The 24,668-nt window shown below is 29.1% G+C and overlaps 2 protein-coding genes across 9 annotated transcripts in view; both read right to left on the bottom strand.

The window, feature by feature from the left end:
* The window catches only part of LOC145324786 (igLON family member 5-like), a 130,069-nt gene extending 127,506 nt beyond the window's left edge, over positions 1 to 2,563 (bottom strand). The window contains exon 1 of the mRNA XM_080167424.1: positions 2,542 to 2,563. The gene's annotated coding sequence lies outside the window, so the exon portion shown is untranslated. The remainder of the gene's footprint in view (positions 1 to 2,541) is intronic.
* LOC145324784 (uncharacterized) overlaps positions 1 to 24,668 on the bottom strand; it is a 138,800-nt gene that overhangs the window by 17,045 nt on the left and 97,087 nt on the right. For 5 of the 8 annotated variants that reach the window (XR_013881323.1, XM_080167418.1, XM_080167421.1 and 2 more), the window contains 6 exons: positions 11,884 to 11,966; positions 11,645 to 11,753; positions 10,545 to 10,592; positions 8,479 to 8,573; positions 7,684 to 7,845; positions 6,938 to 6,973 (listed from right to left, as the gene is read on the bottom strand). Coding sequence is in view for 6 of the 8 variants with exons in the window: in XM_080167418.1 (XP_080023544.1) it covers positions 6,938 to 6,973; positions 7,684 to 7,845; positions 8,479 to 8,573; positions 10,545 to 10,592; positions 11,645 to 11,753; positions 11,884 to 11,966 (533 nt within the window). In the remaining 2 variants the exon portion in view is untranslated. The remainder of the gene's footprint in view (positions 1 to 6,937; positions 6,974 to 7,683; positions 7,846 to 8,478; positions 8,574 to 10,544; positions 10,593 to 11,644; positions 11,754 to 11,883; positions 11,967 to 24,668) is intronic. The other 3 variants (XR_013881324.1, XM_080167420.1, XM_080167422.1) reach the window with 1 other exon arrangement.

The following is a 24,668-nucleotide window of genomic DNA, read 5'->3' as shown; positions in this document are numbered from 1 at the left end:
TGTTTCATTACAAGCAGATGATGATCTAGTTCAGATAATCACTTGAAATCAAAAGAAAATTCATCCTGAAGTATTTAACTATATTACACATATTAAAAGCTATGCTAAAGTCAAAGTGACATAAATTAAGATCTATAAATTAAATATATTATGTATGCATTTCATTGATTTAATTAAAAATCAGGGACAAAAAATTGATATACATTCCCAATTATGATGAACAAAGTTAGCTCTTTTTTTAGATTGGTGGAATAAATTGGACACTTAATCAAGATTCTATAAAAATTAATCTGTTTTTGAGCCAATAAACATGATTTTATTTATATCATCTCATTAAAAAACATCAGAAAACATTAAATAAATTGATATGATGTATCTATTGTTTATACCTCTATCATCATACCTATTTTAATTTCCTGTCAGAAAAAATTTAATGTTTGCATCTATTGTTAATAACTCTATTATCATACCTATTCTAATATCATGTCAGAACACATCTATTGTCAATATCTCTATTATTGTACCTATTCTTATATCCTGTCAGAACCTATTAAATGGATGGATAGACAAGGACAGAGATATAACTGAGTGTTTATTGGAAACATAAGTCAAGGTATTTCCACATAACAACATAATATCCATTACTTTAAAATGTTTTATAAATGATATTATTTATAAATTATAAGTAATCCCTATATAAAAGTAACAGTCTATGTTTCTTTCTATAGCGTAAGATCTCGCTGAACCGATATGGTTCTCCTTTACAGATATGTTTCAGGGTTCCAGGGAAGATTTATAACTAATTTTGAGGATGTTACCTCACCCCACCATTTCTTTAAAACTAAAAGAGAAAATACAAGGTTCGACTACTAACCTCCCTCCTATCTCCCATTCCTCAAGTGCCATTTGAGGCCTCTAGGGGCACGTAATCTTTTTATTATTTCAAAATATCTATTATAACAAAAATACCTATTATATGATGATAATATCTGATATATTGTAGAAACATCCTAAGCCAGACTCTGACTATATGATTGTCTTTATTCCACATAGAAAAATTAATAGAGCTAAACATTTAGGTATTATCCTCTGAGGATTTTTTTTTCAATTTGGAAAATTTGAATACTCTCCCCCCCCCCCCCCCCCCCTCCGACTCAACTATATACTCTGGCTGCGGCGCTCGGCACCCTTTGCTGCCTAGCCGCAGCGCTTGGCCTCCTAGCCTAGAACCTTACCTAACCTAAAAATAAAGAGGACAACGCCAACATTTGATAGAGCTCACTTTATTAATTTACTAGTAGATACGCCCCCCTAGAAGCATCTAGGGGAACATAAGATGGGAGGAAATCAAAATAAGTTTTAAAAGAAAAAGCAAAACAAATTTTATAAGGGGGTCATTTTTTTATTGGGAGGGTGGAGAAACCTTCCCTCAAAATAATTAAAAACCTTTCCTGAACCTACTAGATAACTGTAAAAGAAAACCTTATTGGTTCAGCGGTTAGCGAGAACCTTCGATACAGACAAAAAAAAAGCTTGCTACTTTATACAATAGGATGAAAAAATTATATATGCTTCTTTACTGTTCATATTTCAATGATTTTAAGATTTTCAAAATGTATGGTAAAAAAAGGCTATGTTGTTTTTCTGTTTAGAATAATCCTTGGTAGACCCTTTTTTTCTTGGACAATATATAATATTTTGTAAGAAGCACTGCAGTACAGGGATCTAAAGGGATAAGAAGATGGTCGATAAATTGTTGTACATCCCAAATGATGATACACAAAATTACCTCTCCTGTACATAACATTTGAGGACATCCATTTAATGAACCAACCAATCAAAATTCAATAAAAGTCCTCAATGTTGATAAGCTAACGAATGAGAAATGTTATCATAAACTTTAGAAACTAGTGTAATAAAGAGCCTAATGTCACCTTCCTCCCTGACTGCAGTATAACAATTGACATACCTTTTCCACTTGTGATGTATGGGTAATAAGGTACATTGACAGCTTGGCCAAAAAAGAACAAATTAACAAAGAAAGAGGATGTCTGTCGATCTGTACCGAAGGTACTCACTAACCGACATGGTTCGTCTTTACAATGTAGATTCCCATAGGTCCTAGGAATGTTTATGACTAATTTTAAAGTTTTTATGTTTTAAATCCTTATGATAAAGTATAAAGATGTTTGTCTGTTTGTTTGTACCGAAGGATCTCGCTAACCTCTGAACCAATCGGGTTCTCCTTAACAGGGTAGCTTCACATAGGTCCCATAAAGTTTAATAACTATTTTGGGGGAGGGTACCACCAGCCTCCCAAGAGAAATCACATAAAAACGATTTTTTAAAAATATTCGTAGAGATTTGAATGCAACATAGAAATCGCACAATTTCTTAAAACTTTTTCTTTTAAACCGTTGGAATTTAACTCCCTTCATCTAAAGTTCCCCTAGAGGCCTCTAGGGACGTAGCCGTTAGTAGAGACATATAGACATTAAGATATATTTCGATTTTTGCAATCATTTTCAATTAATCCTGTCTCTTGTAGAAGTGAATCAAGCATTATTAGTTTGGTTGACTAATTTAAAGAGGTAACATTTTTCACTTTTTTTAAAAACAATATTGAAAATGGAGGGTGCCCTCAAATGAAGCCGCTAGTTTTACTTTAATTTTAAAAAAATAATTAGGTCATGTTTTATCTTGGAACTCTAATTTGCTGAAAGTTTTCTTTTGCAAGTGCTAATAAATACGATTATAATTATAACAAATGATCATCTTAAGCAAACAAATATATCTTTCTTTCATTGTTATAGATAAAGATAATGTTTTGTATATTTGATTACAATTGACCCAAACAATCCTTTTTAAAAGGAAATAAATCTTAATTTTGTTAACCTTTTTTTCCTGTCCTATATTATTCAGGTCTTAGACTAATAAATAGGATTAACCTCTATTATCTTCATTACACTACCATACAGGATATACAGGGTGTTTCAAAAGAAGTATTATTTTTAAAAACTTAATTATGTATAGAAAAAAACAATAATATCAAATGCTTTATATATTAGGAGAACCTGTTCTGGTACATTTATGTTTCAAATATTTAAAAATTATTATTTCAGCAAATTATGCCTTAAAAACCGGTTTTTCCAAAGGCCTGATTTTTGAAGATTTATGGATTTAAAGTTTGTGCAAAAAATGCGCACATTTCTAAAACTCCATTTTTGTGCTATTTGTAGTTTAGGAGCTACGTTGAAAAATATTACAAAAAGGTTGAAAAGTTTTAAGTAAGTAGGAACATATTACAACGTAGCTCCTAATCTATACGTAGCACATAAATGTTTATTATATATCCAAAAACTAGACCTTATGACCATTCTAAATGTATGCATAAATTGTTTCTCCTTAGCAGAGAAGCCTCTTATAATATCTGGCATGAAAAAAAAACTTTAATAACCATTAAAAGGTATTTTGTATAATAAATTTTCAGTAAGCCTCCTAATTTGATTTCAATTGATAAGTGGTAAGGTGTTTTTGTCTGAACATAATTTTTCAGTATGACTGAGAACCGGTTCTAATCAACCAGATATTAATCGGTTTCGAAACGATACTGGAAAATAATTTCAGTTATGAATTTTGTACTTTTTTGCTTACTTGACATTACATTTATGTAATAAATAAAAAGGTTAAAGCTGGCTAAGGATAAAAAAAAAGAAAATTGTCTCAATATATATAAAAAAAAGAAGTTCCTTTAAAACCCCTAAAAAAACCCTATGTATTTTATAGCTTAGAGATTTTATGACATTGAATTTGTTTAATTTTAGTGTAGTAGAATTAGAAGGAAACCCCAAACAAAATAGAAAAGGAGTAGGCTGTTTATTACACTAGTCCCCAAAGTTTTCCTTTTCGTTAGCCTAACAACTTTAAGGACATTAGTGAATTTTGATTGGTTGGTACATTAATATAAGTGTTCAAACGTTTTAACCACTAATTTAAATCTACTTTAGGAGAAATTTTGTGGATCATGATTGAGGATCAATTAATCAGCAATTGTCTTATTCCTTTAGATCCTTAAATAAAATCAATAGTGTCAATTTTCTGCCACTAAAAAAAATGTATAATCTTAATATGATAATTCTCATGTTGTTTTGCATGCACTCCACAAATTAAGGTCTGTAATTTCTTTTACTAAAGCTATAATACTTATTCTTCTTGATATGATAATTGAATCGTTCTACGCCATTTCTTTTGCATTTACAGATAAAAGAATAAATATGAGATTCTTAGTCCATTGACAATGGAGCTACACACTTATTTTTTAGTAAATAATTAACCGTTTGTATGTCTGTTCGTCAGTCAGTCCGTAACGCTATGGGGTAGAAATGTTTTTGTTAGCTGTTTTTTTAAGATATATGGCTAACATTCTATCTTGTATACATATCACTTGGTAGGTCACACTATAAAAGAAAATTTTTGGAAAGTTTCATGATTTTATTGTACTTTGCTGCTTATAAATGTTTTCATCCATTTTTACCTACAACTTATTTAAATAATAAAATTAAACGGTATGATAATTTAGGATATTAAATTGAGATGTGCTTAAATATTCAGAATTAAGTAAATTAATTATGATTTTATTTTAAGCTGAATATCAAGAGTGGGCCTTTAAATAATTTAGCTTTATTGGTACTAAATCTTACTCAGAGAAATAATTGTATATAATAAAACATAAAATATCTAGGCTTAGTATAATACAAAGGTGATATTAGGTCAAATAGTAAGGAAGACTGTTGTACTCAGGAAGGGAGGGTACAGTGGGTTGTTTATTACAATAGTCCCCAAAGTCTTAATTATATTAATAACATTTTCTTTTTTGTTGACTTTAGAACCTTATTGACTTTTATTGTATTTTGATTGGTTGATTATCATAATATTACAACCACTAATTGTAATCTACAGAATGGATAATTTTGTTTATCATCATTGGGGATGTATATCAATATATCAGCCATTGTCTTATCACCTTAGATCCCTGGTTATACTGTTACAAATAATCAACTCTAAAATTGGTCCATTTTTTTTTAAATTGTGTGATGACATAATCTATAATACAAAGTAAAATGATGTCTGTCCGTCCCTTAAGATCTCGGTAAACAGTGAACCGATTGGATTCTACTCTTCAGGGAATAACCTACTGGTCCTGTGGTGGTTTTAGGCTATTTTCTAGGGGTGTGGGACACCATCATTTTTTTAGGCAGTTAATTTAAAATCAATTTTTTGTTTAAATTACCTCTTTGGGCAAAGCCCCTAGAGGCTAGGGGCGAAGCCGCTTGTTAAATTATAAAATGACCATAGCTGTCAGACCAACCCTTATTACGTGTTATATTTGTTCAACATTAAAAGTAATATAGTGGGGGAAGGGGTTAGATAACTATGTTCACGGGATGGGGACCCTGTGCTGACTTTCAATTGGATATTTAAATATCTGCCAATAGCCTCAGAAATATTAGCACAGCCAAGTCGTTACAAAAGAGCAGAAAGAAAATTGCCCCCTCACTGAAAAAAGGAATTCGTCTGGGTTATAAATCTATACCTATATATTTATTGATTTTAGACAATTAAAATCTTTTTTTTAAAATAACTATTTACTCACGTTGAATTTCTAACTAATATAAAAATAAAGCCAAAATAATTATATATTTTTTACCTATTTTTGAAAAAAAAGATTTTCTTTAACCCTTAACGGTCGGGGGGGTTTTTTCTATCTCATTTTCTGTGTGTGAAAGATAAAGAGCCCAAACTGCTTGACTTTTTAAGTATGGGTATGACACATAACTGAGAGTTGGAATTTTTTGAATATCTCCATCCTGGCAGGCACAGGATGCCAGCAAACCTGGCAGGGTCATCCAGGTAAAGAGCAAAATTATTTTTTTGACTAAAACAAAGCATTTTATTATACCAAAATACTAAAAAATCCTCTAGTAGTACATCCTTATATGAAATACAGGAGTTCAAGTCACTTTCAGGTTCCAGCTATGATCCTGCAGGTCCTGATCCTCCAGGTCTCCAGAAATCTTTAAAAGTCTCCTGTGGCCGCAATTTTTGACTTAGAGACTTCAAATTTTAAACTTAAGCTTTTCGGACATGTCTACATAACGTATTCATGAAGATCCGCCGCCGTTTTCCCGCCGACCGCTGACTGCGGCGGCTGGCAGCTGCCAAGTACAGCTGCGGCCGCTGAAATTTATATTTTGATATTTCAAATGTAAAATTTACATGAAGTTAAACATTTTCTGGAAAAAAAGTTTTCTTCTAGCTTCAAAAATAAGAAAATTACAGCCGTTTGAAATTTATAAGTAAAAAAAGACCTAAAAACAAAGGTTGTTAAATAAAAGGGTGAAGGAAGCGAAAATTGACTTAGACTTATAAAAGGTCGGAAATTCATTATCAAACAAGGGACTTGCACAAAAAAATTTAGCCCTCTAGCTCTTATAGGAACTGAGATAATAAGTGGGGGCGTTGAACGCCCCCCCCCCCCGACCGATTAAGGTGCGGCTAGGGGCCCGACTTTAAAGGGTTAAGGTAATGAATATCTGAGGCTAATTATTAGGTGGGATTAAGATATTTGGCAACTGGAATATGAATTACTCATACTGTCTACATCCAATTAGCAAAAGAAGATCAGAAATGTTAATAAACGCAAAACAGTATCCGAAAACTATTTTTTGGTTCTCCACAAATTGAAGCTTTTTATAGTGCTTATAAAAAAGACGTCATACTGGCCTACCATTGGTCAATCAAAATGTATACTGGCCTGGCATTGGTAATTGAGTCTGTGTATTGGCCTATCATTGGACATTTGTATTGTATGACGTCATTTTTTTAAAGGCACTATAAAGGGTTGCCCACAAATTGTCTCTCTAAATTTTTTTATTACCTTGACAGAAGTTTGCTGGCTTTGGAAGTGCTCTTCCTAAAATATTTAGATATTGATTTTCTAAAGGTAAAATTTGTTCCAATAAAATTTCCATAAGGTTTCCAATAACTAAAACAGGCTTTTGTTTATATCTATTTTATAAATATTCAAGGGGATATTAGACATTATACTGATATCCCAATTTTTTTAACAATCTTTTCTTATTCACTGGCTCAAAAACTTTGGATTATTTATATGCATTTTAATCAGGGGCGTCCAAGCTTTTTTTTTGGGGGGGAGGGGGGGTACACATTTTTTAAGGGGGGGGGGGGTAATTCATTTTTAGGGGGGGGGGGAAATGGCAAATTTTTTTTACCCCCCCCAAAAAAAAATTTTACCCCGGGGGTAAAATTTGCTTGGGGGGGGGGGGGAATTCACCCCCCCTGAAATCTGTTGGCAGGGGTAAATTTTGTTTACCCCCCCCCCCAAAAAAAAAAAATATACCCCGGCCCCGAGGTAAATTTTTTTTGGGGGGTAGGGTAGGAAGGGGGGGCAAAATGAAAAAAAATTTGGGGGGGGTAATCCCCACATTACCCCTCCCCCCCTTGGACGTTTATGATTTTAATGCAAAACTAGAAGTGCCCAACAAATAATTTAATCTACAAAAGGTATATTTGTGTTTCTCCTCATCATTAAGGGATGTATACAAGTTTATCATCCATTATTTTATCCCTTAAAATTCATGGTGTAGACTAAAACTAAACTACCTGGCTAAACTGTTGTTCAGAAGTTTCCTGGTACATAACTTGTTCATGATATTGTTCAGAATTGTTCATCTGGTTCATCTGTTCATTATACATCTGCTGAACATATTGTTGCTGTTGTTCATCATCATAGGCCTGACCATTCTGATGCTGCATCTCATTCTCCTGGCAATTGTTAATTATCGCATCGTATTATAGACAGTTTTCTACGGATATTAAAATAAAAAACTATAAGATTGAAACCAGTTTTGTCAATCCTGAGTGACCGAAGCCCCATGCCAACAAAACTGGTAATAATTTTATGATTTATATTTTATTATTCGTGGAAAATTGTCTGTAATATGATGATTTTTAGAATAGTTGAAAATTAGATCTAATCCATACTGGAATATAATTTCCTGTAAAACACAATTTTGGTTCAATTCATGACAACAGATCCACCCCTTCCCCTTTATTACAAAAATATTCAAAGTAAAAGAATTTAAAATGGAGGGGGCGGGATAGTTTTTTGGTAAAAGGGATAAAAAAGTTAACAGATAATAGACATGGGTTAATTTCTACTCTTGAAGATTGTGGTGCCCTCCCCAAGTAGACACAATCCTTCCTTGGACCAATGAGAAGCTTCACTGAGTATGAGAACTATATCAGAAGTTAGCGAGATCTTTCAATATATACAGACACATAAACATTCTGTTTAAAGTAATCTAATAACATTGTATAAAATATTGTTTCTTTGTACCTAAATGCACCAGCAAGATTACATGTAAACAAAAAATGCTATATATTCCATTGACCTACCTGGGCATAGTAATTAGACTCCTGCATATACTGTTGTTGTTGCTGATGATGTTGCTGCTGTTCATAATAGGCTCTCTCCTGGTACAGCTGACTCTCTGCAAATACACAGACTATCATCATCACCAAAGTTTACTAAATTTTACTTTTTAGTTTTTCAGTAGAAGGGTAAAAATAGATATTTTAAAATTAAAATTTATTTTCTTTAAAATGACTAGTGGTTTAGTTGCTAAAATAATATTTGCATAAAAATATTAATATTATTTTATTCCTAGAAACAATACATCTATGTTCTTACCTTATTTATTCTTGTAAATTCAATAAAAAAATAAAATGTTAAATATAAAATTGTATATATATAAAGATACAAACAACAAAGCTATTTTATATGCAAGGGTTACAATAATTTTTTAAATATGTTAGAATTATAACAATAAACAATAAAACAAACACATTTTAAATATCCTTAAGAAAAGGAAAGAATTTGCTTTCCAAGAAAGTTGAAAGAAATTGTTTCCTTTTCAAAGTTAATAAAGCAGAATCAGACATATTGCTTTCAAGTTGTATTCCAACAGGGTTATTATTGCCTTTGTGTTGCATGTATTGTTGGGTGCACACTCAACAAAAAATGCATTTTCTTTTTAACATATTTCATATTAAATTCAGAATTAAATTGCATGTTTTGCTATAAGAAATATTTCAAATTCATAAATAACATTCATTTTTTTTAAAACAAATTAAATTAAATATTTAATTACTAGTCTGGCTATATTTATTTAATGTTTGTAAACCAAATTAGAAATAGTACTGATATTTTAATTTCATAAAAAGCTGGTTATGTATGGAAAATAATTAAGGTAAAAAATTTAAGTTTTATGTTAGTGTTTGATTTAACAAAATTTGTACTACTAAATTATGTCCATTCATGCAATAAACCATAGCCTACTTCACAAAAGACATAGGTCGACCTCTGGAAAATAGGTTGACCAAAAGAAGCTTTAGGTTGACCAATTTTATAAAGTCATTTGTTAGTTGTACTTGTTTAGGTTGAACTACAGAATAAATCAGTCAACCTCTAAAAGTTGTTTGTGAACTGGACACATATAAAAGAATCAAAATTTGAGTATGATATAAATCCCATTGTCTTGATCTACTTTATATAAAAACATTGATTACAAAACAGATAACATTGAATTGTTATTTGTTTTTATGTAAAGTTTGCTAATCATTATAGTTGCAATATTAAACAATTTGATGTACTATTTTATTTTTCTTATTTATTTCTTTGACTATATAGAAAGAACAGTACACAATTTCATAATAATACTTATTTTGCATTTATAAAAAAAGGACAGTTTATATGTCAAGTATATTTTAATTTTGAAGAATACTTTTTTTATAATTTCAATTAATGGTAAATTGTGAACTGTATTAATAAATATCAAATAAGTTTAACAAAGTTATTTTAAAGTTTATAGACAATTTAGATTGAAAATTGCATTTCCTAGAAAAGCTATAAGTAATTTTGTTTATTTAAATTAAAGGATAATTTTAGTTTTAGACTTTTTAGAGTAGAGTTATTGATGTTATTAGCTTGTTTTTTCTTACCTTATAAGTCAACAGATATATTATTTTAATATGGAGATATAAATAACCTGGATAATCTAATAGGAATAGGGTTCTTTGTATATTTATTTCTAAAACAGTTAAAGTACAATATATTTTCACCAATAATAATATGGATTAATGTTGACATTAATTACAGAAATGTTTTCTAGTATACATTATTGACTTTATAAAAAAATATAAGTTATCTAAAGGATTTGCTTTTGATACTTCACTGGTTAATACAGATATATGTATAGAAAAATTATTTTGCAAAACATATATCTTACAACATATGATTAGTAATTTTGTCAAATAATGATTATCAATAGTAAATCTTAAACTAAAATATTCTAAACAAATACAATAGATATCAATATGTTTACAAGCAAAACATTGCGAGAGGCTGAAATAAAATTATTAATTGTGTTACATTGCTTTAGCACAAATCTTCAAGATTTTACCAGAAGCTTGTAGAGAACTTTGCTTCTCACCATATTTAACTGTGGAGACTGGGAGAAAACAAAATAATTAAAAGCTTATTCGCTCAAGACCAACAAATATTTGGGGCAGAATCTATTACATTAATAGTGATCTTATTCTTAATATTGACAGAATCAAATGATTTTGAAAAAACTGTTTGTGTACCAAAACTAATTGTAGTTCAACATTAATTGTCAAGTAAGGAAGATAAGATCACTTGCAATAAATAATTATCTTAAATTTGGATGATTGATTTTAGTTGAAACAGAAAAAAAACTTGCATTGTCCTATTTAGATACTGTAGATACCTTAAATTGTAATGTTTTAAGCTGGACACTTAATTTGGACAAAAAAGGAAGAAATTTAAAAAACTCAAACAGGGATTATCTGCATTTTTAACAACAGTGTCATTGTAAAGTAAGACAATTGTAGAACAAGTAACATAGCATCCAAAATACACCTAATATTTCCAAATAAAATATAATAAAAGAAAGAAACAAAATCTCAAATGACAAAATATTATATTTTGTTGTACTCAACTGAACAAAATGAGTTAAAAATCAACATTGTTTTCTAGAAAATCATGATCTCTAAACAAATGTTTCTTATTTACATTTACACTGTTCTTATGGATTTCATAGCTATAAAAAGACATATCTTTCACAATCTTTTTTACTGTAATAACATCTTTTAAAACTTTGAAAAACTATGAATTCCTACATGAAAAAGCTATGACAGAACAGTTGAAAAGTGTTTCAATTTATCAAAACATATCTAACAAAAACTTTAAAACACTGCAACCAACATGGATCTTTATCACTGCTATTGTATACTGTATCATTGTGCTACCTTAATGTATAGATTTAGAGTTTTAACACATTAAGAATTTCTTTTTAAAGAGGAAAACTTATTATAAAGTGACACAGTGATACAGTAGTGGACAAAACTGGGTGAATCAATCATCAATATGTATAAGGGATTGTTAAAGAAAATATACCGACATGTATATCATCCTCAACAGATAAAGACATAATAATCTGGGTGTGTGTTCAGAGTGTGGGTGTGGCACGCAGCTCCTCACCTTTGATCTGGCCCACAATGGATCTGTACAGGGCAGGGTTGGCAGCTGCCAAGTTCTCAAGGTTCTTCAGCACATCAATAAGCTCATCAGCAGATGGCTCATATGCATCCTTAGAATATCAAACTTTTTGATAAATTCATCTAAATTTGAATTTTCTTTTTCCAAGAAAAAATGTTTTCTACTAATAAATTCATATGATTTAAATGATATTTTTTTAAGGGATAATTAGTGACACTTACATCGCCAGTCATGCTGTTATTTCTGGGGGTCACTGGTTCCAAGTCTGGAGGGGCCTGGGAGTCAACCTCTCTCTCACTGTAACCTAAAAATAAAACAAAATATGAATATCTAATATAATTTCAAAATTTTCCTTTTCTAGAATGACAATATTTGTTTAACAGGTAAATTGTAAGCAAAGACATTGTTATAATCCTACTAATCAAGCTTTCACTAGCAAAGTTGTCTTCTAGAGATTTATTCTTTTATTGCAGAGACATTAGGTAAACTTTTCTGAGTTTCTTTTGAAATATATTCTGTATTTTCTATTAGAATTATTTGTTAGTTTTCAATGACCTAACATAAGGCAGCAATAACTTTTTTAGCCAAATTGGTTTGTTAGTAGACATTACTGTATCCTTCTAGTTTGAAAAGCTCATTAAAAAACATTTTTTAAATATTATACTATACAAAAGTTTTATTAGCATCTCAACAAATGTCACTGGACATAAGTCAGACTCAGGAGTTTGCTTAATCCGCTTTAAATCCTTGGAATCCAGTTAACTTTACACTTTAACTCTCAAATTTTCTTTCTCTCTACTTTTAAACTTTCTCAGTTTACAAAAATGAATCTTCAGAATTTATTTCATCCTTTTAAAAATGTGTTATTTAAAATAACATAGTAAATCTAATTAACTTTTTTTTGTAAATTACAATTTTTAACAATGAATTAGATTATTTATCTAAACAGCTTAATAAATCAAATTATAAAGGGAGGAAATATTTCCAATAGTTATCACAACTTTTATGAGTCTCAAAAGCAAAAGAATTTTGAAATCTAAAATATTGACATTTCCTTATTGTTTTTTTTTTCTGCATAGTGCATAATTTATGGAAATCCAATATTTACACTATTAAAAATTAATTGCCTAATATACAAATATTGCTTGAAACTGTCAAATCCTTAACACTATTTTTTACCTTGTTTTATAACTAATATTTAAAACAACTATTTGGTAATGTTTATAAAGAAAAATTTGCTTTTTCTAAGAGTGTAGATCAAATATTTGATTCTGAGAATCTCACTGACTTCATCTTTTGAATAGGTATTCAAATGTTAACATACCAAATATTGAAATATTTGCAATAACTTTCTGTGACCCCAACACACTTAATATTTCAAAATTACAATAATCAAACCAAAGCAAATTCTTATTTGAAGAGAAAAAACACAAATATTTTGTATGTTTACATATGAATATCCATTTGCATGCCTAACTCTATTCTACAACTATCTTTAATGCATATTCAATACTCTATATTCATCTCCTTCCTGGGTTAATGTTCTTTCTATATGTGTTATCAGGAATCAATAGAATATTATTTTTCATTTCAAATGAGCTATTTTCATAGATTTTAACACTTTGATAATATATGTAATCAAAATCAAGTAGAGTTTTAAACTTAATAATTCCCTAAAGATACTATTAGAACCATAGGATGCATAAAAATATTCTAAACATGCAAGAAAAATTTTATAACTTTTTCTAAACTTCCTGAAAAATAATCAAATTTTATTAAATAAATGTTGTGTACTTTTTTCACTGTTTTTTTTAGACTATTATAAGCTGTGTAGTTCAATGTTTTTACAGCCATTTTTTAATACAATAATGCATCTTTAAAAGAGAAAAATTAACAACAAATGACTTTCTCTTTCCTTTAGCAACATAAAATTTGTTTTTGTGTGTTCTTTCTAGACAAGGGTCTAAAATCAATTTTAAAATGTTGACACTGTTCAATTATCAATCATGCATATTGGCCTAAGTTTAAAGTGTAAAATTAAAATATAGATTTTTTGAATAAAGATAATTTTTAAGTTAAAAAGATTGTGATCACTCTTGAGCAAAAGTTATGGTTGATTTTCTTAGAGCAGGTTAACAAACAGATATTTAACCTTTACTACTTAAAGAAATATAAAATCAATGATCACAAAAAGGAAAAAGTAATTCAAGGCAAAAATGTAAATGTAAGTAAAAGAATGTAAAAATATTCTACATAGATGCCTAAATGCATACAAGTATGCAAAAACTGTGATATAGATTACTGTTTACAATTTCCTTCATTTATACATTAGTACAAAGACATAAACCGACCTAAATTCATTATAAACAAAAGTAATTTGAAGTAATTAACCACTTATAAAGCTAAAAAAGAATATACTAATTCTTTGATTATACTATTATTAGAGGTAATCTTTAAGTCAATTTCAATTTTTGTAGATATTGTGAAATAATGTCTATTACAGACAAAGAGGGCGGAATATCTATCATTTCCATGCTACATCTACTTTAGGCCTTTTAACTTAAAAACATTCACTATGAGACAAAACAAGCAAAATGAAACAATTAACTAAAAGTTTAGAAAAGATAGAGTTTACTAAAAAGCTAGCATGAATTTAATGATAAAAAAACATGATATTTAAGAATTTAGAAGTATTGGTTATGAAACTTACGTAGCATATTTAGATACAAATTTAATTTAAGTATTAAGATAGTTTTGAATTACATCTAATCTCAATTTATTGCTAAATTCTTGATTTCTAATCAATTGTGCAGACATTGAATTCATGACTTATGAAAATACATACAAACTTTCTTGAAAATAGAGGAGAAAGTTTGTTGGACAACAGCCAACAGTCTTTTTCTTGAAAATGGTCAATTCATTAAATCTTAATAATGTTAAACTTCCTTGTTTTCAAATCTTAAATAGTAATTGTGTTTAACTTACTGATTCTTTCATAAAATTTTAGCTTAGATCAAAGCAGATCTTTTTTTATTTTATCACTGCTTTTTACATCATTTGTGTTCATTCAAATTAAAAAGATATGTCAATAACCGGGTTGAAAGGATAAGCATTGCAAACACGTCTGTAATCAATATTAATTTCCATTAGATTTAAAGAAGATTATACACCAATTGTCATTTCTTCTTAGTTACAGTTAAATTTTTTTTATAAAATGTATAAGTTTTGTATATAAAAAGTTGTTTTTACATCTAGTTTATCAATAATTTACAACAAAGTTTTTCTTAAAAGTTAGACATGAAGTAGACACCTAGCCAATTCTTTGCTTTTGATCTGTAGTTTAGTCTGGTAGACTTTCTATTTGTAATAAAGCAGAATAATCAAAGGTACAGGGTTATAACCATATCAATGCCATTATAGGTTTTTCACACAATCTCATAAATAATTTAATCGATATATGTGTAAGAAGAACCTGTATTAACTGTTGGGAATAAAATACATGATTAGGTCTTTTTTATATCACAACCTTATTACTATTTTCTATGTTCTACAGACAACAAACCTTTTTTTTGAAGTCTTAACCATGCTTAGTAATGAGTTGTGACTATTTTGGACTCAGGTTCTACTCAAACAATGACATTCAGTAAACATAGTAGCATTAGAGAACAAAAGTCTTTAGTTATTACGCAGTTTGGATTAAGATTTTATACCTTCAACATGTTATAAAATTTAATGGATCTAACCTTCAACTTGCAAATATTATAAAAACTTTTCTTTTAATTATTGTGTTATCAGTAAATTGTTTGCATGCTTAATATAGATAATTCTGTCTTAATATTTTTCTTTTGTGCAATAAAATACTTCTTTGCATGCAATGTGTGTACAAATAATTATGACGTATTATGAATTTTCCCTTTTAATTGCTTTAAATCATGAAACACATTAAGGGAGTTTTATTTACTGAAAACTATTTAGTTTTTCATTATTTTAAAAGTTAAAAATGTTTATGTTAGTACATTTATGTAAAAGAGTAAACTTGAACATAATTTGTTTTGTTTTAATTTCAGTACTGCAGTATTTGTATAACTTGATAATGTCTATCAGTAAGTAAGTAAAGTAAAAAGTAATCAAACAAAAAATGAGTTTACAAAACAGCTGTAATGATGTATAGATTCCTTAAAAGATGATGGGTAAGTTATAAACTGTGGCTGCCGTTCATATTAACATAAATCTTTGTAGCCTCTAACATATTGTATTTTATTTGTGAAAAAGCTTTTTTGTTTTTGTTATATAGCTGCTATTTTGTGGAAAGTAGTTTCCTTTTGCAAGAGAAGTATGTACACCTTAGTAACAAAGAGTGAGGAAAAACCCAACTAATTAATAACTGTGAATTTTATAATTATTATCTACTTTAAAAATTTTTCATTTAGATTTAATATGTCAATAGCAATAAGAATTTAAGTTAAAATGCAATTTTTCTTATATACAAACTATATAAACAAAGGATTAATTTTAAGATAGATGGATACATACTGGATTATTTGAAAATGCACTCTGTTCACAGTTTTAAAAGAATAAAAATAATTTAAAATGCATTTTACAGACAATAATTTCATCAATAACAATTAATGGGAATTTGATTTAGTCCTGAATTTATAAATTTTGACTTTTACCAGTGATAACTCATATTTTTTTGTGTTTAAAAATAAATATTACACCTAACATTTCAAACAGCTTCACCTTACTATATTTTAGACTAAAATATTCATAGACACAATAATAAACCTAAACTACTAATTGTTCATAACAATAGGATTATTGTTTAAAAAGAAAGCTAGGGTGTAAGGTGGAAAATGCATAATTTAAACCAAAATTTATATTACCCAATTCAAATTTCTTAACCTAAAAATTCCAAATCAAACTTTTATTGAAATATATATAATCACTTAATCACTCACTGAAATGATTCATGTTGTCATGAACTTGACCCCTAACACTTGACAAATTCTACCTTGAGAGCTAGTGTGCTACTAACTTATACAGTTGACCGATAAAACCTCTCCCTTGGTGTTCACGTATTAATGCAAAATAGGAAAATAAAAAATAGCCAGTTATAGTTTCCTGTGTATTAAATATAAAGAAGAGACAATAATAATAAGAATAATAACAAAGAAATAATTAACATTCAAATAATACATATATGCTATTTTTACTTTTATATTGTTTGTTAGAACACTTTCCCTTCCTTTTTTAAGACCCTTGTCTCTTTTTCTTTTCCTGGAAATTTAGAAATTGGAAAATCCATAGTTTTGTTGTTCAATTTAGATCAATTAGATAAGCAATGTGTTTTAGAAGGGAAGCTACTCTATAGTTTATTTTGTCTGTAAGTCAGTCAGTCAGTAAGGATTTGAGTCTGCTATTATAATATTCATGTGACATATGCACATCTAGTCTGTCTGCCAGTCATGCTTCAAAGGATTTAAATCTTATTTTTTATATTCTCTCTTATTCTTTTCTTTATTGTTACAACCAAACATCTGCACTATAACAAACTTTGTCCGTTTCTCCATTAAATGATTTTTTCGTTCTTCGATGCAAATAAATGCTAACATTCTTGTTTTCCCAATAATAGTATAACATAATATAAAAAAAGCTTCGCTTTTAAAAAGAATATACATACAAATATATGTATGTTGCTATAACATTGATGCAAGAAATTTATTTAAGAATATGTTTAACAAAACTTTTTGATCTAATATTGTTGCAAAATAAATACCTAAAGCTGAAGAATAAATAATCTGAACAAAAAGAAAAAGTTAGTGTCTGCGGCTTCCCATAATAAACCTTATAAAATAGAGAAAGAAAATATTATATAAAAAAAAACAGATTCTTTATTCAGTTTTACATTAATATCTTGTTGGAAAAAAATATGAAAAAAATGAACATATAAGAAATAAAACCAATTTAATTCTACAGTAAAAAAATACGTTTTTTTGTTTATTGTGAAATAATGCTGCTGTTAAATACTGAATATACTACTTAGATCTTATTTTATTGATATAAAACTAACAATTTTCATAAAAACGTTTATAGACTATCTAGTAATTATAACCTCCATCTTGCAGTAAAGAATAATTTATCATATTTGTTATGACTTTCCTCATCACAAAATATTCTTTTTTTTATCAAGCCACAACAAATATTATTTTCTTAGGTTAACCAAATGGCATATAGGTCCTGGCCAGAGAAATAGAAACAAAAATATGCAGCTAGTCAGGGATCAAAAGGAATAAAACAATGGGCGTACATACCAAATGATAATACACCAAATTAACACTTCTGTTGATTACAATAAGTAATGGAAACGTTTGGAACTCACTTAAATTAACCAACCAATCACAAGTCCTCACAGTTGTAAGAAATGCTATTATAAAACTTTGGCGACTAGTGTAATAAAAAACAGCCCAACGTCCCCTAAATTTAATCTCAATGATTGATTTTTAAATCATTGCACTCATTTTTTGTATCATGAAAAATACAATTTCCTATTTCTAATCTTTTTTTTATTTAATTCCTTCATTAATCTTTAAGGAATGAAAGAGTTAAATATCATTTCCGTTTTGGCTTTCAGTGTCCATGCATTCTTACAAGTAAAGTATATATGGTAAAGCAGCAAATGATTCTCTATTCCTTTTTATTACACTAGCGGCTTCGCCCCAAGCCTCTAGGTGCTTTGCCCCAAGAGGTATAATTGCATCTTCTATTACTTACCCAGCAGAACGGATCGCAAATTTTCACACCTACCCAGTAGGAAAACATTTTCTCGATTAAATAAAGAATTCGCAAAATTCGTAAGAAAAGAAAAAAAATAGCGATTAAATTACGAATTTGCAAAATTCGTAAAAAAAAAATGGGGGGGAGGATTTTTTTGTTTTTTGGGGGGTGGGGGTTCCCAACCCCCAAGAAAATAGCTTAAAACCACCGCAGGACCAATAGGTATATACCCTAAAGAGTTGAATCCGATCGGTTCAGTGGTTACCGAGATCTTAAGCTTCAGACGGACGGACGGACGGACGGACGGACGGACGGACAGACAGACAGACAGACATCAAGCTACTTTGTATTATAGATGTGATGGTTTTGTTACAAAAGTGAATTCTGGAATAACTTGTTAAAAACGCAAAATAAGTGATTCTAAAAATACCATAATTTAGCAATTAAATAAGTTGTGTTTAATAAAAATGTATTGAACAAACTTCTTGAGGGGGAGGGGTGGAGCGAACAACAAGAGAGGGGACAATACCACCTTCACTTCTTCCATCAAAAAAAACTATAGAGATATCCATACAAACTAATAAGCAAAGGTGATCTTAATCAAAACTAGGATGGTACAAATGTATTTTACCGCCGTGGCACTGTGATCTACTTCAAAATTAGAAAGAAAAAAAAGATTTAGAGGGACTTGTTTCTTTATTAGATTAACAAATAATATATATTAAGTTTTGTCGATAAATAAATCTACCAGTTTTACAAGAACAACCTGGATGTTATGGAATGACCTTGCAATTTGTCTGCAAATTGACAAGTCGAGCTAACAAGGATGTCACTTTGACAAATGGACGCAGCAAAAAGCAATTATTGATAAACGGATAAGAAAATAAACTGCGAGTTTAGTGTAAAGTCCGGCCATTGGAATAACATGAATCTTTCCCAAAAAAGGTTAAATTTAGGCAATATTTATAAATACTCAGGTGTCTTAAAATTTTATTATAATAATCTGAAGTAGTTAAAAGCTAAAAATCTCGAAATTACTGGTAATTTTCAGGGATGCTTAATAAATGCATTTGTGTAGTTGTAGGCTATTTTCTGACCTCCTTCACCTTCCCATAGATACTAGGGGCATAGCAACTATTAAATAAATAAAAAATGCAAAGCACATGTCACCTCCTATAAATTATAAAATACAGACATATCATTGAAAAAAAATATTTGGAAAGATATAACAATATTTAATTTACAGAGTGGCTATATTTATTTCCTGTACTTTAAATATTGCGCAAACTATGATGACTTTAGCAAAGGCATTTCAACTTTCATTCATTTCTGACCAATACATAAATATTTCTGCTAAATATTTTGAATATCTTTCATACAACTCAAAGATATAATCAAAATGATCTATTTCTTATACAAAAAAATTTCCTATATTTTTAAAAGTGTAAATAATTCATTTAGAAAATATACTTAATTCACAAAGTTAGACTATAAATGTTTCATTAATGAATCTGTTGTTAAATGCTTATATATACAAATCTTTTATTATATGCACAGAAACAAATTGCGTCTTAGGAAATGCAAATTAAGAACATAAAAATGTGATGCATAATTAAAGACATTTTATACTTTTTAAAAGATAGCTATTTAGCTATCTCGATATTTGTCTGAGTTTCTATCTAACTTTATATATATATCTATAAATTAGTCTCTATGTCTAATGAAGCATATAAGATTTTTTGCATGTTATAAGAAATAATCTGAATGTTCGGCTTTGGTAGAAAGCCAAGCTAAAGTATCCAAAACATTTTTGCTGTATACACACACCCACTCATACACACTATACACACACACACACACACACACACACACACATAAACAGACACAAATAAAGACAAACTAGAATGATAGGCCAATTTTTTTCTCTTTTCTTGACTTAAAGAATGTTTTTATTTATCAGGGATAATTATACTTTTTTCTATGATTGAAATACTGCAACAAACTTATTTTCATTGACGGTGTGAAAAAGAGAAATTTAAATTTTTAAGCAAAAAGTGTATTTTTCATCATAATATCTTTTTAGAATTTATTCCTTTTTTTACTTTAAATGTCTATATTCTACAAAGCCAATGAAAAATTAAATATTTAGCTTTTAGTTTTACCTTGATTAATAGTTTTTAAAAATTAACAAGGACAATCAAAGCAAAAATTTTTAAAAAGTTTCTCATAATTTTAAATACTTATCTAGCATTTTTTTAATTGTGAACAAAACTTTTAGCTAATTTTGTAAACTGGAAATCATAAGAGGGAAGTGATAGCGATATTCAACCTCCTAGTGACATTGTTGAAAGAGCTATGATAAATTGGCAAAATGTAACATCTACCATGGAATGTTTAGAAAAAAAAGCAGAAAATATGGGGTCTGACCAAGTAACAGCGAAAAGTTTAGTTAGCAAACTGTCGCCTATTTTGAATGATACAGCAGAACTGCTTATGCTTCTAGCTAGAAAGGTTGGGGGGCTAGAAAAAGCAGCTGACTCTACTAAGGCAACCTTGACTAAAAATGTAGTATGTGGGAATTTAGTAAACTCTGTTGAAACTTCGGTTGCCTATAAAAAGTGCTGTGAAGACTTAAAGGCAACAGCCACTCAATGTAAGATTATTGACTTGGACTTTGGGGCAAATCTAAAAGAGCACGGGGAAATAGTTAAAAAGGCTAAGGAATCTTTGGAAGAAATTGCTGAATTGAAAGATATCATCGCTAAAGCACAGATCATACCACTTGCTAAACAAACAACTTTGCGTAATGGTAAAAACACCATTCCTTTTATTGTTAAGACTAAAAGTAAGGAAGATAGGGCAATGGTAGTTAAAGAAGTAAGCAAAATTGGTCTAAAAACCCCTTTTCATTGGCCTAAATCAATTGTTGACGATATTACAAAAATACGTGCTCAACTATCAAGCTATAAGAATGAGCAAATTGACCTGACAGACAAACATATTCTTATTAGACCCAATACTGAAACTGGTAAATCTTTATTTATTTCCTATCGTGAAAAAGATTATAATAAACCATGGATACATCTCCAAAATGTTAAAGTACCAGCAGATTCTAAACTAGTTTCACAATTCAAGCAACAGCCATGCTATTCTGAATATTTCAAGCTTTAAAAAATAACATTATTTCAATTGAATATTTTTGTTTTTGCTATGGATTATATAGTTTTAGTTTACTTTGTTGTCTTCTTTTTGTTCCGAAATCATATAATAAACTTAGTAAGATTCAATATTCATATATTTATCAGAAGTTGTAATAAAATTAAAATTCCAGTTTTTCAAACAATTTATCCCCTCTTTTTCTCTACCCCCCTACTAATTATTATGCATTCAAACCCCTACTTTGAAACATCTTCTAACAAACATACAAGGTTTAGTCTTATCTACAACAGATTAAATTTAGTTGATTTTTATTTAGTTACTTGCTCATCTTTTATTAAGAATTATAAAGTAATGTTTAATGAATAATTTAAGTTTCATTGAAAAGAATTATATTCAAAATGTTAATTCAACACAAGATGTTTCTTTACTTAAGGATATTTATTTTAGTTCTCTTAATTGCAACTCAATCAATATAAGCACTTACAATGTAGGTAAAGCATCAATAAACAAGTTTAAACTTAAAATTAATGCAATGCTTAAAACTAAACCTGATATACTGTTCGTTCAGGATATTAGATTAAATAATAAAGAAAGTATTTTCAGTAAAGAACTATGTTTTAATATGGCTGGTAGCTATAAATCTTATTGCAATAGTTCAAAGGGGGAGAGGGGTGTAGCGATTTTAATCAAACAAACTTTGAAATATGAAATAATTAAAAGCTTTAGTTCCATTGATGAAAATGTTTTAATTTTGGATTTAAAAATAAATGAATGTAGAATTTCATTAATATCATGCTATGGGCCAACTCAAAATAACAACAAATATTTCTTTAGACAGTTAAGGGATAAAATATTGAGCATTGGAAATACATTTTACATTATCGCAGGAGATTTGAATGCAATACCTACAACTATACAACCAGAACAAGGTCTCGTACACTTAGACTTGATAAATACAAATTCATTGCCAAATTTAGAACATTGTAAAGAGCTTTCCTTGTGGATAGAGGAAAATTTTTGTGTAGATTTATTTAGATTGCTTCATCCGACTAAATTAGAATTTAGTTATGTTCCTTTCTCAAAAACTAAGACAAACAGAAGTAGAATCGATCATATTCTACTGAGTCCGCAGCTTGCAAATACTTTTAGCTCTTGTAATTATGAGCCATTAAAAGCTTCCCTCTTTGACCACAAACAATTGGTTTTCAATACATATCAAAATATCTCAAAACGTGAATGTACTATAAATTCTTCTTTATTAGATATTGATGGTCTTACTGAGGGTGTGAGAATCCATGTATACGAGCTGGTTCTACAACATTCTGAAGTTCCTAACAAGCTACATCTACAAGACATTATTTCTCAGATAAGTTTAGCATTTAGATTAAAGAATGACCTAAGTTTGACAGAATTTAAAAATGATAGGCTAATATTGTTCTGGATTGAACAAAAAGATAGGGCCATAAATTATCTCTTTGATTTACTTCCTCCTTTAAATGAATTGTATGAAATGCCTTTAAATATTAGTCATGATGCTTTCCTTGAAGTTTTATTGAATTGTATTAAAAATTCTATAATAAGCTCTCAATCAAACTTTCTTAAGAGCAGTAGAAAAATACAAAAAGATTTGTCAAAGTCATTAAACGCGTTGAAGTGTGGAAATGTCACAGATGAAATTGTACTTAATAAAATCATTGATATTGAAAACAGTCTGAGTAAAATGGAAGATGAAGAAAATTATCGTAGGTTAGAGACTTCTGGGTATTTCCACATTTTAAATGCAGAAAAGGCCTCAAAAGCATTTAGTAGTTTGCTAAAAAATTCTAAAAAAGCTGACTCTATCTCACAAATTATGAATGACTTAGGTGAATCTTTTACATGTGAGAATGAAAGGAATGAGTTTTTAACAAATCACTTTAAAAATAAATTTGGCACAGCCTTTATTTCCAATTCTTCTCTCTTTGATTTTTTAGGCAATAATGTAAATCACCCAAAAATATTAGAACATAAATTAAATAACACAGATAGAGAAAAATTAGAGGCAGACATTTCTATTAATGAATTAAAAGAGTCACTTTGTTCAGCTAATTTAAATTCTAGTGTAGGACCAGATGGTATTCCTTATAGAATGTTGGTTAAGTTTTGGGACATTTTAAGCTTACCTTTACTGAGAGGCTTTAAAGAAATGATTAATAAAAAACAGTTAAGAGGCATGCTAAGATGTGGTAAAATTAGACTTATAGCCAAAAAAAATTCTGACCTTTCAAAAATTAAATCTTGGAGGACAATTTTTTGTTTGTCTACTGTGTACAAAATTTTCTCTGGGGTTATTGACAATAGGTTAAAAAAAGTAATTGACAAAATAAATATCAGATCTCAAAAAGCTTATTCTTCTAAATACACTATTCAGGAAAATTTGATTCAAATTTATGAACTAATTTCTAAAACTTTAGCTTCCAACTCATCTCTAGCAATTGCTTTAATTGATTTTCACTCAGCCTTTGACTGTATTGGACATGGATATTTAAGAGATGTATTGGAATTTATGAATTTTGGCCCAAATATGATAAATATGATTTTAACATGCATGAATGATAGATTTGCCCACATTCTGACCGATACTGGAATAACACCTAACTTTCCCATGAAAGTTGGTTATATGCAAGGTGATAGGCCAAGTCCTAACATTTTTAAAATTGCCCTAACTCCTTTATTACTTACTATATCAATTAGCAATGAAATTGTAATACCAAGAGCTATACCTTTTAAATTGACCGACACAGATACACAGCCAGACCCTGAATCAGCATTTGCCGATGATTGTAATGTTGCATTTACTCCAACTGCCATTGCTTTAAATACTATTTTTCAAATTCTTACCTACTTTGCACAAGTTTCTAATTTAAGAACTAATGTAAACAAAACCAAAATTTGTATTATAGGTAGGAAGCCATCAAATGATTTTTTTCTGGAATTGGATTTAATTGGTATTGAATTGGTTGATGATTTTGATATTTTAGGTTTACATTTTGATTCAAAACTGTCTAATATGCAAAATAATTGGAACAAAATT

Source organism: Acartia tonsa, chromosome 7 (genome assembly GCF_053477335.1).
Source record: "Acartia tonsa isolate MP-2025a chromosome 7, ASM5347733v1, whole genome shotgun sequence".
Taxonomy (NCBI): domain Eukaryota; kingdom Metazoa; phylum Arthropoda; class Copepoda; order Calanoida; family Acartiidae; genus Acartia; species Acartia tonsa.
Note: the sequence above shows the minus strand (reverse complement) of the source record. Positions and strands in the feature narration are given on the sequence as shown.